This window comes from Pyxicephalus adspersus, chromosome 5, assembly GCF_032062135.1.
Source record: "Pyxicephalus adspersus chromosome 5, UCB_Pads_2.0, whole genome shotgun sequence".
Classification (NCBI taxonomy): domain Eukaryota; kingdom Metazoa; phylum Chordata; class Amphibia; order Anura; family Pyxicephalidae; genus Pyxicephalus; species Pyxicephalus adspersus.
In genome coordinates, this window is record NC_092862.1 from 4,259,707 (window position 1) to 4,277,217 (window position 17,511).

At 39.3% G+C, this 17,511-nt stretch overlaps 1 protein-coding gene across 1 annotated transcript; it reads right to left on the bottom strand.

The window, feature by feature from the left end:
- Positions 1–12,962: 12,962 nt before the first annotated feature.
- On the bottom strand, positions 12,963–15,578 carry LOC140331938 (fucolectin-like). The gene is made up of 3 exons (XM_072413265.1): positions 15,236–15,578; positions 13,504–13,780; positions 12,963–13,243 (listed from the first exon to the last, which is right to left on the bottom strand). The coding sequence occupies exons 1-3, from the start codon at positions 15,306–15,308 to the stop codon at positions 13,093–13,095; spliced, it is 501 nt and encodes a 166-aa protein (XP_072269366.1). The 5' UTR covers positions 15,309–15,578; the 3' UTR covers positions 12,963–13,092.
- Positions 15,579–17,511: the final 1,933 nt, after the last annotated feature.

Sequence of the window (17,511 nt, forward strand, 5' to 3'; positions counted from 1 at the left end):
CAGCCATTGTGCACAGAGGGAGCAGTGCCAGAATACCAATCAGGAGGGATAACGACTCTACCAGCTTGCAAAAAGAATCAACCTAGATTCTTACTGGTGTGAATCAACCCAGGAAGCAGAGATAGGAGTGCAACCTAAGAAGTTAGGGAAGCCCTCAATCCCATGAATTATGATTTTCATGGAAATGGTGAACAGGTGGGCAGATCCACCAAGTATGGAAAATAGTGACTGTCTCCCTACCACACCTCCAACAAAGCTCAGAGAATTGTGTGGCAAATGAAGGCACCTATACCATCAGGACACAATTGTGTAACTCTTTTCCTGAGCCCTACTTGCCATAGTAGCCTTATGGACTAAGATAACATCTTCTTTAAATCCTCATCTGAAAGATATCCCCAGCCCACATTCCCATTTTACCATGAAGAAGGAAAACAATTTTGACAGTTGTGTAGTGAATTCACTTAGAAGCCCTGGACACTCTCTAATCAACCCTACATATTCATCAACTCCACTAATCTTGTTCCACATATGAATATTCCAACACATTGGAAGTCCAACAAAGTCTTTTTTTCCTTCGCAGTCTTCACTGGAGCACCAGGATGCCCTCTACAAAAGCAATATTATGCAAATTCCCAAACAAAGTACTACTCTGGTAAACACTTTTCATAGCACTTGTGTGGCAACTGGAGGCTGACCTTTCACAAGATGGGAGCATGGAACCATAGTACAATGTCTCTGGCAGTGCCTCCACCAAAATGGGCAGCGGAAGGTCTGCACACAGGGGTCTGTGTGATATTGTGTAAAATATTTAGTGCCATATGGTGGAAAATATTAAGTCCGCATCTCCCCTTTAAAATTAACAAAGGGTCTTCCTGTGAAAGGTCTTTGTGCTAATTGAATTTATTCCCCCCATTAAAATAACAAATGGTCTTAAGTTGTAATAGCTTGCTGGTAATTAATTGTTTGTAGACAGTGGCCCTAATTCATCAAGCAGAATCGGACGTACGTTCGCGCTTCCAGCGAGCGCGGATTTCATTGATGAATCAGGGCCAGTGTCTCCAGTTTTGTAAAAGTTGGAGTCTTGTGTCAAAAACCTCGGATAGGGCCAGACAGAGCGTCTCTGATTTGTATTCTGAAACACATTTATTCCTAATCTTTATATTTCCAATATACCATTCTGTATAAAGTAATAGATGACGGATTTGTAGCTGGATCATTATAGTGAGCATTTTGAGACCAAGAACTGGTTTCCTAGGCCGCAGGGAAACCTGGAAACCATATTTAGCCCACTCTGGGGAACTTTAGGTTCCAGACATACCTAGTTTGGATTTTATGAAGATCGTATTTTGTGGTCATAAATACTTTAGGGATTGGCAGTTCACAAAACCTGTACTTATGAAAATATTAATAATGGCTAGAACTAGGGCATTTTGGAAGTGTCCATAATCCATGGGGTCACAGCCCCTCAGACAGCCCCCACCCTGCTATCATTGGATGGCCCTATTAGTCCCACCTCTGTTGTTGGCATATAAAAAGCCATGTAAGCCCAGCAGAGGGCGCTCTCACTGATACCATCATGTCGCTAAGGACAACTGCACTGACACATTGAGCACTCCAGGGACCCCAGTGACTGATAACTTGGACTTTACACCGAAATCTGGACCAGGAAAACCAACTCTACCTAAGTATTATTTCACAGTTTTTTTTTTTTATGCTGTTGGTAAAGTTCTGCTAGAGTTCTGTTATTATTCTTCGATTAGTGTTTATGTTTCTGTATTTGTTTATGCACTGTTTTTGTATGCTTTTACATATAAAACCCTATAAAAAGTGTAAGCTGAATCTCTGAATGCTCTAAATAGAAATAGTGTAACTTGCAAACCCAAAGCGCTACTATAACATTGTGATTGCTGAGACATCCTTGTCTGGAGTGGCAGCCGGTGACCCTACAGAAGCAGAAGCATAACTGTGGTTGTCAAGGGTAACAGTGCGTGCTTCGGTCTAAGCACGTGGTGGCAGTCTATCTGTGATGGTGTGTTTGGCAAACCCTTCTTTGGCCTGCTGGTACATGGACTATTGCAGAGCATGCTGGAAAGTCTATGTGCAGGGTGCGGGGTGAGAGGGCGTTCATCAAAGTCTGTGCTGTTATTTGCATTGGGGGGGGGGGGTGCACTGGGGATCTATACTCAGGACTGGCCACAGGGTGTCTGCACTTAGGGGTATGTACAGGATACTGTCTGTATGGTTAGTCTTTACAGAGGTCTGTCACTGGGCGTCTGTACTAAGCCCCGTACTATGGGTTTGAATTATTTTGCCTCGGGGTGGGCGGGGTCTTTATTATTACAGGTCTGCTTGTTACTATGGTCTATGCTTGTAATTTGTACTGAGCTCTGTCACATGGGTCTGTACTGAGGTTTGCTTGGAGGTCTGTACTATGGAGGTCAGAGGTCTATCATGGAGTTCACACTTTTCCTGTGGAAACAGACATCTCTTAAAGCAGTAATTTCTGTGTGTTTCTGCATCAATGGCCCACTGGTACCTAACTAGACCAAAGCAATATCTCGGTCCTTCCTCCCAATATTTAGGTTGACATTTTAAGCTCAAAACATGTATGCAAATAACACACTCCTAGCACAATTCATTTTGTCAACCATAAAAGAATGAAAATGCAAACAACGATTAGTTAAACTGTTTCTTTATGTCGGCTTTTCAAAAACACAAATGGAATAATTTGTCAGCAAGAGGAAGGGACAGAGGGACCTTGATCTAAAGGGGGGGACAGACTCCCTGAAATGAGGAACAGTTAGAAAGTTTGTCTTTGTAGCTACTGTTACAAATTGGGTAAGGCATAATGCTATTGATGGTTCACGTGATGCTCCCATATTCACAAGTCCTTTTAAGATCAAGTAGCACATACACTCAAAAGCTTGTAGGCAAAGACCCTCCAAAAGTCTTCTCATGATGTTTGTTTAAGCATTGTCCAACCCACTGAGTAAACATGCAAGGCCAGTCCAATATTTTTATAACACAGTATTTATATAGCACCATCATATTACACAGCACTGTACAAAGTCCATAGTCATGTCACTAGCTGTCCCTCAAAGGATCCCACAATCTTATGTCCCTACCATTGTCATATGTCATTAATACAGTCTAAGGTCAATTTTGGGGGAAGCCAATTAACCTCACTGCATGTTTTTGGGATGTGGGAGGTAACCCACGCAGACACGTGGAGAACCTGCAAACTTCATGTAGAGAGAGGCCTGTTTGAGATTTGAACCTGGGACCTAGCGTTGCAAAGGCCACCGTGCTGCCTTTACATAAGACAGTGTTTCTCAATCTGTGTTCCTCCAGAGGTTGTTTTTGTGCAATTTGTGCTTTTCAGGTCGGTCTGACACTGATGATTTTTATTTATTTACAGAAGATTTCTCCAGCGCACATATTTTATTTACTATAACTTTCTTCTGAAAATTACTATATTTATCAATCTGTAAATAAAGTGCATTAGTATCTCTGTCTGTGTCCCCCCTGGCAAGATTCACCTGATTTCTTCTGGTGACCATTACTATCAATTCAAAAAGTACAGAGAAATTTAAATTTTGTCACAAGAACTTTTACCTTTTTATTTTCTTCATTTTAAAATGATTTAGCTATGGAATTATTTTAAAGTTCAGACATTATTTTTTAGTTTTCTACAGAGCGAGGAAGGGTAACCCTATTAGGTTTTATTTTTACTTTCTGTATCCCACTAGGGAGATTCTCCTTCATTCCCTTCCTCCATTCCCTGTCCTGAAAATGCAACAGTAAGTGACTGAAAAACAAAAAGTGATCTAATAATACCTCAAAATGTTAGATTCCCCCTCACTTTCTGTCTTGGTAATAATGATCACCAGGACAAGTGAAGAGAGTGAAACTTTCCAGTGGGAACACAGACAGCAATAATAACTTATAATAATAACTAATAATAATAACTTTACATACACTTTAATTTCTCGGCTGTTATGATTTTGTTTGCCATGTGCATCCTAAGCAGCCTTGTACCCACCTACCTCCCCATTCTTCTACACTACAGGTATAACCTAATATGAAGGAACTCACCTGTACAGAGTGCTGCAGCTATTAAAGTTGTTCCAGCCTCAGAAAAGTATTTATAGGATTGTTTACTTTTCAAAATTTCCCTTAATCCGCTGAGGTTAAGGGAACCCGTTTAGAATTCCAGCTATAAATTCAAATTACACATTGCCTAGTTACCTTGTTAGGGAGGGAGGATTCTGTAAAAGCTTAGAAAAAAACATTCTGTATAGTTACATACAATTTTAATATATTATTACTATAATATGCACTACAAACAAGGTAGCAAACGTGATAAATTTCACTCGGATTTCCTTGTATGCAGTAAAAATTCACTGTATGATTCTTGGATGTAAAATGTTTTTTTAAAATGTATATATATATATATATATATATATATATATATATGACATAACTTCTTCTAACACACTATCATACCAGCCAGATGCATCTGCCATTTATGTTCTTTTGTGGTGCATCTGCTTCAAACACATTGTTTCGTGTTGACAATCTCCTTATATGCTTAGAAAAAAGAACATGCACTGGACATTTGGAGTTAACTGCAAAATGTTTGGTTTGGGGGTCTTCTGAAATCCGTATCTATATTGTTCTATTAGGCATCCACTTGTTGAGAAGGGGGACATCTAAATGCCAATAGGCGAATGGAAGAGGTGGAATAATGATTTTATGATTTGTTTATATCTTTTTTTTTTTTGTTTGCTAAGTTTGTAGAAGAATTGACTTTATTTAGAGGTAGACCAAGTCATGAGGACCCTCCAGCAATCTGTTGTTCATGTTGCTATTTATTCATTTTGATGCTCCTTTGTGCTGCTGGCTGGCACTAGGTGGTAGGGACTTACCATCCTGGGTTGTATATCAGCCAGGAATCCCTTCCCATCAAAACATCGAGAGAAACTTTTTTCATAATATCTACTAGAACCCTTGTTCGTACATATTTCTGTAAGTTACAGGTCTACCATTTAAAAAAAATTTTCATGAAAAACAGTGGATCACTTTTGGTACAGAAATCTAGACCTCAGTGTAACGCTCAGGTGGTTAATAAATCAGCGCCCTAGACTACATGAATAGCAACACTAGCAGACAACAAAGAATCAAATTCCAGGGGGATATAAAAGACACAAAATAATGCAACTCTGTAATAATGAATGCATAGTTACATAGTAGGTCAGGCTGAAAAAAGACCTAAAGTCCATCAAGTTCAACTACTAGGGAAATAAACATATCCCAGATATTAAACCCTATGGACATAGTTGATCCAGAGGAAGGCAAAAAAAACCTTGGTACAATTTGCATCAACAGGGGAAAAAAATTCCTTCCTGATTCAATGAGAAACTCCTCAAGGAAACTCCTCTATGTGGGTCTTTATCGAGCTCTTCAGCCAACTATGGACGTTAAAGCAACCGGTCTGTAGTTACCTGGTAATGACTTTGCTCCCTTTTTGAAGATAGGAACCACATTGGCCTTAAGCCTATCCATTGGTACCATGCCATTGATTAAAAAGTCTCTAAAAAGTAGAAATAATTGGCTTTGAAATAACCGAGCTCAGCTCTTTGAGGACACGTAATCCGTAATCTATTGGGTCCTGGTGCTTTGTCAACCTTAATTTTGTCCGTTTCTTAATCATATCAATTTTGAGCCATTGTGAACCGTTTAAGCCAGTGACATTGCTATTATGAATTTGGATTCAAGCATTGCCTTTTTCCTTTTTGTACACAGAGCTAAAAAAAGTGTTTAGTAAATCCACCTTTTTCTTTATCCCCGGTTTCCAACCCAGAGACAGCCTTTAAGGGGCCTACATGCTCAGATCTGATCTTTTTGCTATTACTATATTTAAAAAAAATTTGGGGTTTGCCTTATTTGTCTTTGCAATCTGTCTTTCATTTTCAAGTTTTGCACATTTTATCTCCTTTTTACATCTTTTGTTATATTCTTTATAAAGTTTTCTAATGATGAAGGTGATCCTTCTTTTTTATATTTTTGGAATGCCCTTTTCTTGTTCTTTATGGCTTTTTTGACATCAGCTGTGAGCCACATAGATTTTAATTTTAACCTTTAAACTTATTACCCATTGGAATATATTTTTCAGTGTGCTTGTGTAGAACAGACTTACAGTCAGTGCTCCCTTTTGGAACCAAGGCCTGATCACTAAGGGAGATCTGTCACTACAATCCTAAATGGAGGTCTATCACAGAGGTCTGTACTGAAGGTTTGTCAATAAGGAGTCTGTACTGAGGTCTGTCACTGGGGGTCTGTAACTGATGTCTGTCGATAAGGGGTCTGAGGTCTAAAAGGGGAGCACTTTTGCTACACAGCCACATGCAGCGAGAAGAAGCTGGTTTTACATGTGGTATGTAGACATGAGTCTTTTTTAACCTTTCTGATTGGCACTTTATCTCTGACAGTCAAAAAATGATTTATGTTACATTATCCATTTTTGTGTTTTTTTATGATAGCTTTCTGGGTATATTGTCTTGCCTGTATAATCTGGGTACAGTATTTCTGATATAATTTACTAACAGTTTTCTTATAGATGCAGGTCTACACCTTGTGCCTGATTTATTAAAGCTAATACTTTGATCAGTGAAGCTGGGTGATCCAAAACACCTGGAATGGATTTCTTAAAATCATTTTCTATTTGCTAGCAAATGTTTTGAATCCTGGAGCAGATCAATTCCAGGTGTGCTGGATCACCGAGCTTCACTGGTCAAAGTGTATTCTCTCCAGTCTTGGAGAGCTTTAATAAATCAGGGCCCTAGACTACATGAATAGCAACACTACCAGACAGCAGAGAATCAAATTCCAGGGGGATATAAAAGACACAAAATAATGCAACTCTGTAATAATGAATTCATAGTTACATAGTAGGTCATGTTGAAAAAAGACATAAGTCCATCAAGTTCAACCACTAGGGAAATAAACATATCCCAGATATTAAACCCTATAGACAAAGTTGATCCAGAGGAAGGCAAAAAAAAATCCCCGGGTACAATTTGCTCCAACGGGAAAAAAATTCCTTCCAGATTCAGTGAGGCAATCGGAGAGTAAGTTTGTTTGACAATTTCAGTCTTTCTTGAACCCATGCTGACTATGACATATTATTATTTTGTTGCAGAAACTCCTCCATGTGGCTCTTTATCGAGCTCTCCAGCCAACTATGGATGTTAAACTAACCAGTCTGTAGTTACCTGGTAATGACTTTGCTCCTTTTTTGAAGATTGAAACCACATTGGCCTTAAGCCTATCCAATGGTACCATGCCATTGATTAAAAAGTCTCTAAAAAGTAGAAATAGTGGCTTTGAAATAACTTAGCTCAGCTATTTGAGGACACGTAATCCGTAATCTATCGGGTCCTGGTGCTTTGTCATCCTTAATTTTGTCCAACTATTTCTCAGTCATATCAAGTTTGAGCCATTGTGAACCGTATAAGCCAGTGACATTGCTATTATGATTTGGATTCGAGCTTTGCCATTTTCCCTTTTGTACACAGAGCTAAAAATAAGTGTTTAGTAAAACTGCCTTTTCTTTATCCCCAGTTTCCAACCCAGAGGCATCCTTTAGGGGCCTACATGCTCAGATCTGATCTTTTTGCTAATAATATATTTAAAAAAAATGGAGGTTTGCCTTAATTTACTTTGCAATCTGTCTTTCATTTTCAAGTTTTGCACATTTTATCTCCTTTTTACATCTTTTGTTAAATTATTTTTAGTTTTCAAATGATGAAAGTGATCCTTCTTTTTTTTTTTTTTTTTTGGAATGCCCTTTTCTTGTTGCTTATGGCTTTTTTAACATCAGCTGTGAGCCACATAGCTTTTAATTTTAAACTTTTTACCCATTGGAATATATTTTTGTGTGCTTGTGTAGAACAGACTTACAGTCAGTGCTCCCTTTTGGAACCATTACTAAGGCCTGATCACTAAGGGAGGTCCCTCACTACAATCCTAAATGGAGGTCTATCACAGAGGTCTGTACTGAAGGTTTGTCACTAAGGAGTCTGTCACTGAGGTCTGTCACTGGGGGTCTGTAACTGATGTCTGTCGATAAGGGGTCTGAGGTCTAAAAGGGGAGCACTTTTGCTACACAGCCACATGCAGCTAGTGAGGGGGCAGCTGGAATAATTGAGATAAACCAGACTGGGTGCCAAACTGGGGTCCTAAGGAATTGAGATGAGCACTGCCATTCATTTTGGGTTTCCAAAATCATAGTGCAGGATTCACGAGGACATCAGACTTTGCATATAAAGAAATGTCTGATGTACCCTCTGGTGTGTTGCTCCAATGTAGTTTTTGTCAACTCACTGCTGCACACATTTCTGTCTATTTTTAAGCAGTACCCCCATTGAGTGTAATGCATGTCTTGCCACTGGAGATTGTAGATTCCAAGGACAAGAGTCATATATATGTAATGCTCATTCCCATAGGAGTGGCTGTATTTTACCCGGGTTCCTCCTTATAATATGGCAAAGAAGCGACCAACGGGATCTCCTAAAGTCTTGACCTTCCGGGTCCCTTCTTCTTTTTCTAATTTCCCTGTTGAAGCTGAATCCTCTGCCACTGAGAACCAGGCTCATCCCCCAGTAGTTTAGTTCCTGACCGAAGCGTTTAAACCAATATCCAGCCTATCTGGTCCTCGTTTGCATCTTCCTATTCTGCTCATTCCTTTATCTGGTTTATGTGCTGTTTGATCTTCACAATATATGTGACTGAGGACACTGTCTGTTCTTCTGTCCATTTCTGACCATCAATATCATCCTGTTCTTGGAGAACTGTGTCACAATGATCATTTTTATTATTTTTTATAGCTAAAATGAAAAATCACTTATTTAGAATTTCAAAGTGTTCAAAGTCATGTAAATCACCTTTCCTCCTTATTCTGATCAGTTTGAATTTCAGCATGTCTACATTCCAAAATGGAATGAGTTGTCATATATTGGCTGATTGGATATTTGCATTAAGGAGCAGCTTAACAGTTGTTGCTATAAAATTGGCTGGTAAATGTAGATGGTCTCTAATCCCTATCCTTCCCCCAGGTCAGGAATTGAAGGCAAATTGAAGCACCTGCCTGATCGGAATACAAGGGAGTTGGTGTTGGAGTCTAAGGCCAGGTGTGGCTGTGGAAGAAGCAATTAAACATGGTAATGTGGTCTAGTTAGCATAAGCAGGGATGTTACTTATCATTTTGGGACACTGGGTAAATCTGGTGGTGGGTGGGCAACAAGTAATAAGGAGTACACCTTCATTTGTGGTACCACCAAGAGCTTTACTAGATGTACCTCCTTCTTGTCCTACACCTCTGCTTTCTCCTCATTTTCCTAGTTTTCCATGGCCTTTACATTATCAACCACAACATCCTCTGATACTACAAAAATCTACAGATCATACTGCACTGCCCCAGGTAAATGGAGTAGTTACCCCTGAGAGGAAGGATTTCGAGAAAGTGCTGGTTTTACATGTGGTATGTAGACATGAGTCTTTTTTAACTTTTCTGATTGGCACTTTATCTCTGACAGTCAAAAAATGATTTAAATTACATTATCCCTTTTTGTGTTTTTTATGATAGCTTTCTGGGTATATTGTCTTGCCTATATAATCTGGGTACAATATTTCTGATATATCATTTATTGACAGTTTTCTTATAGATGCAGGTCTACACCTAGTGCCTGATTTATTAAAACTACACTTTTATCATTGAAGCAAACCTGGAATGGATTTCTTCCCAGTAATTTGTTAGCAAATGTTTTAAATCCTGGACCAGATCCATTCCAGGTTTGCTGGATCACCGAGCTTCACTGATTAAAGTGTATCTTCTCCAGCCTTGGAGAGCTTTAATAAAGCAGGCCCCTAGTAAGAAATCACATTCTCTTACTAACTTTGCCATGTCAAGATGGAATATGTTCTTTTAAATTTTTTTATTAGTATGGAGATAACTGTTGTAACAATAGTGTGGTGATAAATGTAAATTAATTATGAGAAATATTGAAGAGATAAAGAGGGGCTTTATTGGCATGCAGATAGAGTTTGACTGTTTTTTAACAAAACAGAATTACTGTATCAACATACCTTTCGTTTTTTCACCAATTTGGCACTAAATAAAGTAGTTATACTGCACTATAAGGAAACTGCCGCTTAAGAATTGTCCAATCTAGGACTGCAGCTGTCATTAGGCCCAGAGCGTTTCGCTATACACTCTTAAAAAAACGGTAAAATTTTATCTGGATGCCAAAAAAGCCCTTTTTTATCTCTTTATTTGTTTCTTAACCTTATTATACTAATTGGAGCAGGCATAAATAATAATAAATCAAAAAAAAAGTTATACTTAAGAGGAGACTTTTCACAAACATACTAAAATGATAACTAAATTATTTGACACATTTCCCTCTCTGTTTCCAGTCCTCCATTTAATAGGTTCTAACTTTTACCTTGTTGAATGTTTTCATGCTTTCCTACCCCAAGAAAGTTTCCTCCTAATTCAAAAATTATCTCTTCAAAACCAATTACTCGCTGTGGAACAGAAAAGTCTCATTGCAACTTTTGTTTTAGATTTTCATTCATTAATACTTTTAGCCTATTGAGTTTGTTAATTGTAATGCGCCTGGGCACACAAATCACAACCAACTCCAGATATCCTTCAATCAGGCTTTATTCAATGTCATAAAGCACAGCAAGGGTTAAGTCCAAACAAGCAACCTACAAGAGGGTAAGGCAAAGACAGGTCAAGAACAATCCGAGGTCAGGGCAGGCAGCAGGCAGAATGGTCAGTAACAATCCGAGGTCAGGGCTGGCAGAGTTCAAGCAGAGTCAACTTCAGACCAGGTCACTATGGAGATGACAAAAGCAGGTAAACTTAACCAACACAATGACACACCCAAGCACACTGTGTTAACAGAGGCTTATAGCGGGCAATGGTGTACAGTACAGGCTCCCCTTAACTGGCCAGAGTGACCAATGACCTTGCGCCACCTGGCGCCGTCTGATAGGAGACTCACTAAATCCCCTGAGGCCGATTGGCCGCAGGAAATTCAAACTAACTACGTCCCGCCCAGGGGCGAGGCAGCCGAGTGCCACGCCCTCGGGGGGTACAAGAGGGAGGCATTGTAGCACGTGCACCTCTTCCCACAGCACCCCTAGGACGTGCCCTACTTTGCACATGCAAAGGAGTGCTGAGAGCAGGATATGCAGTAACCACATCTGAAGGGATGCAAGGGATGCCACCTGGCTGAACAGTAGTTTGGCCAGGTCGGATCCCTCCGCCTGCAGAGAGAGACAAGCTGTGAGCAGAGCAGTAGCCTCGGCCATGCTGCCTGCTACAGCGGCATCTCCCTCTGTGGCTGGGATCCCCAGGGACACCGCGGGCTCGCAGGACGGGTAAGTTCCTTACAATAATATAGAAGAGAGCCCTAACTACCTCCATAACTGGTATGGGTGCTTTTATAGGTAAAGTGGTATGGCTGGTCAAAGTAGTTGTGTATGAAGAAGGGAAAAGTTTATCTCCAGTTAGGGAGATTTCCCCGGTCAAGACAGGAAGAAGAATTGATATATTAATATACGGTAAGAAAAAAAGAGAGGATTTTAATATTTCCCACTCTATCCAAAACTTTGAGGGCTCATTCATACCACTGCTTTGCATTGCTTAGCACTGCAGTAATAATAGGCATTTGCATACCTGCATACCATGGGCCCTAAAACAACAAAGAGATCCAAAGGTGCAGAATGTTGTCATTGGTTTCATAGGGCAGAAAAGCAATGCATAACCATAGTTAATATATATTTATTTATGATGTATTGGACAAGGAGGTTTTCTGTGTCTTCCAGCACCCAGGGTAGAGGAGATGGTGAAAGGCTCGAGATAGACTTATGGAAGGGGAACAGAAGGAACACTTTATGAGTTACTCGTAAACATGTTTCTGAGCGTCCTGCCAGGAAAAAATTACATTAGAATGGAATGTGTGCTCAGTGTCCTGTAGTAGCATTTTTGCTTATAGCCTGGCACTGCACAGCTTGATTGGCATTTGCCAGAGAACACCAGAATTGGTAGATTTGCCATTAGTGCCGCAGTGAGACCTCCTCCAGGTGCACGGCAATGCCTGGCCTCATGTGGCCAGAATGAATAAGCAGTTCCTTGATGATTATGGCATTGATGCCATTGACTGATTCCCACATTCCCGAGACCCAAACCCAATAGATACCCCTTGGGACAATATTTATTGGTGCCTTGATCCATATGCCTTGATCCAAGTCTGAGATTAGATCCCCCAGAGCATAATCTGCCATTACAGATGTTGTCCATACAGGCACCTGGGGGCCATACATGCTACTAAGCCACTTTAAAAGTTGTTAAAATTTACACAAATGTGATCATTCTGTGATTTTAGATTTTTTGTTGCTTTTTAGTGTGATACTGAATCCAGTCCTTAGTGGATTAATGGTTTTGGTTTTCATTGACCACTCTGATCATTTTATTCTCAATGAATTACACAATCTGATATGTGATTTTAATGTTCCTTCCTTCCCTCCCTTTCTTCCCTTGGTGGCAGCAGTGAGGGTGCTGGTGCAGTATATGGACAATATGATAATATTATTATATATGGATTTATGAATGAATCCTGCATCTAATGAGGCTTCTCTTACACAGGAGCATTCATCAGTGCACCTAAACAGAATGAGCACAGCCTGGATCACAAAATCCTTGTTCACACCGGGATCTGTACTATACATCTAAAAAACCTTCCCCTGAATAAGCCAGACCAGGCGAAATGTGTCAGTAAAAAGAGAGCCTAACTATTTTTAGGTAAGACAAATCTTTCGGACATTTCTGATAATTCACACTTGATTCACGTACAATATTAATAGTAAAACTCCGACTACAAGCATTCGTTTCTGCATTAGATATTTTTATTACTTTTAGATACATTATTTTTTCCACTGTCACAGGATAACTGGTACATGGGTCTACACGGTATGCAGCAGGAAATGTCCTCCTCCAGCCAGGGAATACGTTTTTGAGGTTTACTCAGTCACAAGGTCACCGTAGACCATCACCTCACACAGGGTCAGTAATTCAAAGCGCGCGGGGATCACTACACTTACGTATTGACCCTCCATCCCATTACAGCAGAAGGTTGTTGTGGGGCCAGAAACATCTTTGATGATACCGCACCTGTGCAATACAATGATATAAGTCACAAGAGGAGATTGGGATATGTTTTTGATTACTCATTTGTTTGGGAGAAATTTACAAAATGTGCTAATACAATCACACACTTTGGCACAATAAAGCACAAAAATGTGCACTAACTATACAACAGAGATTGTGCTATTGTTCTCACAATAACCCAAACCTACTATTCACTACAGTGCATTCTGCTTGAAGATGGGCCTATTATTCTCACTTCCTCTGATGGGCCCCACAATACTCACACTGGGTTGTAATTGTTTAGACAATCTCCAATTCGGAGCTCGGCACCAAGCAGCCGTGAAAGACAGCAGTCTGTTCTACCAGAGACTACAACAACGTTTACTTTGTATTTGTTTTTCAAGTCTATCCGCCACCAGGGATTAACTTCCCCCTCTGTATGGCTACAGGAACCATGCATCCAGTTTAGATCTTTCGAACCATCGATGCTCTTGTTAGCAAAATTAGTATAAGGAAGGGTCGAACTCTGCGAGGCTTCTCCAGTTAATGCGATATTAATGGCTGAAGTAGAAAAAACAATGCATTGTTGTAATGGTGTCTTCATCAAGAAATTATGACCTGCAATGCTATCATTATAAATTATGCTAAAACATTCTGGAATAAAAATTAATTTATTTTGCAATGTTATATAACCGATACTAATATTATTAACTTCAATAACTAATCTGTTGTAATGGGTATTTTCAGGTAAAGCAGAACTATCATCACATCCATTTGTTTACCAGTCTTCATGCGGCCGCATCAAATTGTGGAATCCACCTGGATGAGCTGTAAAATGTTTCCAGAGCAAATCCAGTTAAATCTAACAAAATTACTACTGACTTTACCATGGCCTGAATGAACAAAAACTTAGGTAAATATGCCCGGATTCCAACTTCCAACAACTTTTCCAATCCCTCCTAAACTCTGCAGCTCTCTAAGCCACTTTTTAGATGTTGCCCCTCTGTCAATCTTTCCACTTGCTGCCTTCATTTACAAAGCTTTCACCAGCCTGTCCCTTTTATACAAATGCTCACTAATTAGTGGATTCTCTCCCAATCGTAACCTTCACTTTGCACATGAAACCCTCCCATACTCCGCCTTGATCACCTCCGCTCATTCTTGCATCTGAGATTTTCATCATTCTTTGAAATTCACTTCCACATGAAAATAGAAGACAAAGTACAGGATTCTTGCTTCATCGTGAAAGCAGTGTCACAATATGTTTGAATGACAACTTTTCCAGGGTCCCTTCCCCAAGGTAACATAGGTACATCTCTTCCACATGACATCCCTTAAGCACCAAGCCTTAAAATCTCCCAGCACACCCTCAAACACACCTCTTTAGAAAAAACATACAATCATTCACCCTACAGTCACTTATTCACATGCGTCGCTTTGTGCACCAGTTATCAAATAACTCTTCTTTACCTTGTTTCCCCACTCCCCTCTAAATTGTAAGCTCACTAGACCAGGGTTCTCCTTCCAGTACATCTCATCTCTGCTCTTCCCATTCTATCAAATACCATGTTTTGCTATTTGTATTTTTATGTCTGCATTTATGTATTTATGGTACCTGCTATTGCCAATATTGTGCACTGCACAATGCCATGGTACATGATGGCACTATATAAATAAAAGAATAATAACACATTTTTCATATTTTAGATCAATATGTTAAGTGAGATGTTTTATGTTGGATGAAAATTAAATTGAACATTAACAGTATCTTAAGGAATTGAATACATTTAGTGGATTCTTCTTATTATAATTTCCTAACTAATCACACTGGACTCTGTAATAGTAATTTCTATATTGTCCAGGTATTTAGGTGAGTGCTATTGTTACATTTATTGTATATCTGTTAAAAAAAACTTGGAAGTGTCTTTTTTGTTACCTAACGGCATCGATGGGAGTAAATTCAGACTACCCTAGTGCACCAAAGAAATATTTCTTTTTTACATTTATTATTCTTACCTCCAGGATCAGGGCTGCAGCACCAAGACAGACCCAGGGATATCAGCAAGAAGAACGCTACAAAAGCCTTCATTCTGGATAAGTCATTTGGACACACAGAGTAAAACTATTATTATATGCAAACCATAAAACAAATGCAGTAAGTCAGTTATGATGAACCAGTCAATAGGTTAGTGAAAGATCATGCATGAGTCATTTAAATACCATGCATTCAATAAGTCAAACATAGAACAAGTTCCTTTGTTAAAATGCATATCTTTTCATATCTTTAATTATAATGAAGAGCCATACTTTGATTGTGTATATTGTTTAGAAATATCTATATAATGGGTTATGAAACATCCTGAAATATCACTGGAAGGGTTGATAGTAGAATGGCAGGGGTTCTCTGAATACTTTGATAGGGTTGCATCTCACATTGTTACATCCCTGATTTTTGTAAAACTATTATCTGTTATCGGCTTATCTTGTCCACTAATGCCTCAGCCTGCTCTGCATATATCTCTATCTGCATATATCTCTATCTGCCCCATGTGCTGTTTGACAGTTATAGAATTAATGACTGATAATGCTCTCTGTTTTTCTAATAAGTACCCTATTTCCACCAGTGCATTCCTGACCAGCAAACAAGGGAGGTCAGGAACAAAGCCAGGGGTCAAGGGCCAGAAAAGCAGAAAATAGACACTGGTGACACGGGGGTCACCAGAGACACAGGGAAACACTGGAGGCACAGGAAGCGACAGGGGACACGGGGGTCACCGGAGACACAGGGAAACAACACAGGTGCTGGACTGGGAAAGCACTGAATTTATCAAGGTGTAAAGGAAATGCAGAGCTATTTATTATGAATCTACAATGTTGAAAATATTATTAAAAAAACCTTTAAATGAGAAGGAACATGCAAACTTTTGATTGGTACTGCATATAAAGACAGATCAGGTATTATATATTGGGTATTACTGTGCAAGCTGGAATAAAAAACATAATTCTGGATCCATTGTTTTTCCAAACAATAATTTAGGCACTTAAGGTTTTATATATTACTATCAATATTCTTAATTCAGTTGCATCTTTGTTACCCAAAAAAAAAATGGAATAAAATTGTGTTGTATGCAGCAAATATAGTTTTTATAGCTTATACAAATACTGTGCATCACAAAAACTTGCAGCAGCCTTGTTTTTATTTTTCAAGTTCCTATCAGATAATATTTATATTGTTTATATTTTACTATATTTTATTCATTTAATATATTTTGTAGTGGGTTGTACTTTATAGCTTGCCAGCAACACGTTGAATGCCAGGTGCTCCTCTCCTTGGATCTCAGGTGCTATTCTAGAGTTGAATTCTTGTGTCGTGACCTCCAAAAAAACACATTAGAAGAATGTCAGAGAAGAAAGTTTCCTATCTAATATTTAGGATGGCAAGAAATCATTGTTTAGGAAACAAAGCTCTTTATCCAGTATGTATTCTTTATTATCCAGGGATGTTTCTAAGGTCCTATCCTATAAACAAGACTTGCTAGCGAAGATTTTCTTTTACTTGTCACTGCCACAATTGTTCCCACTACTCTGGGGCAACTCCAAAATATGACTTTTCCTTCACATTTTGCCAGTGACAATGATAATCATGACAAACAGAGAGATGTGTACTGAGGAGTAGGTGTACAATACTGTAGAAGTCTTCACTGGGGGTGTATGTTGTTGGAACTGTGCTGGGGGTTCTGTGGTGGGGGGGGGTCTGTATTGGTTCTGCACCGGGGGTCTGTACTGGAGGTTGGTGGGACTGGATTGAGGGTCTGCATTGGTGGGTCTGTACTCAAGCCTGTCACTGGGGGAGTCTGTATTGAGGTCTGCAGTAGAAACCTGAATAGACTTCTGTCACTAGGGGTCTGTATTGATGTCTGCCTGGCAATATGTATGATGGTTCTGCACTAAGAATTTGTACTGAGTTTTGTCACTCGGGTTTATACTGAGATTTATCTGGGGGACTGGAATATTCTAACGGGATTTGCCAGAGCTTTTGTCCTTTGGATCTTTAATCTGAGTGACACATCATAGAAAACCTTTAAGCAGACCATACTAAAGAAATCCCTGCACTACAGAAATCTGAAAAGTAGCTTAAGGTTTATGTAGGGCTCTGAGTACACATACTGTATATATCCTACACCAGCTACCAATATGACATACCTTCTATATGATCAGTTAAAGAACAATCATAAGCATTTAATTTATATCTATTGGTAAAAAACAAACAAATCCCAAATGCACACAACAGA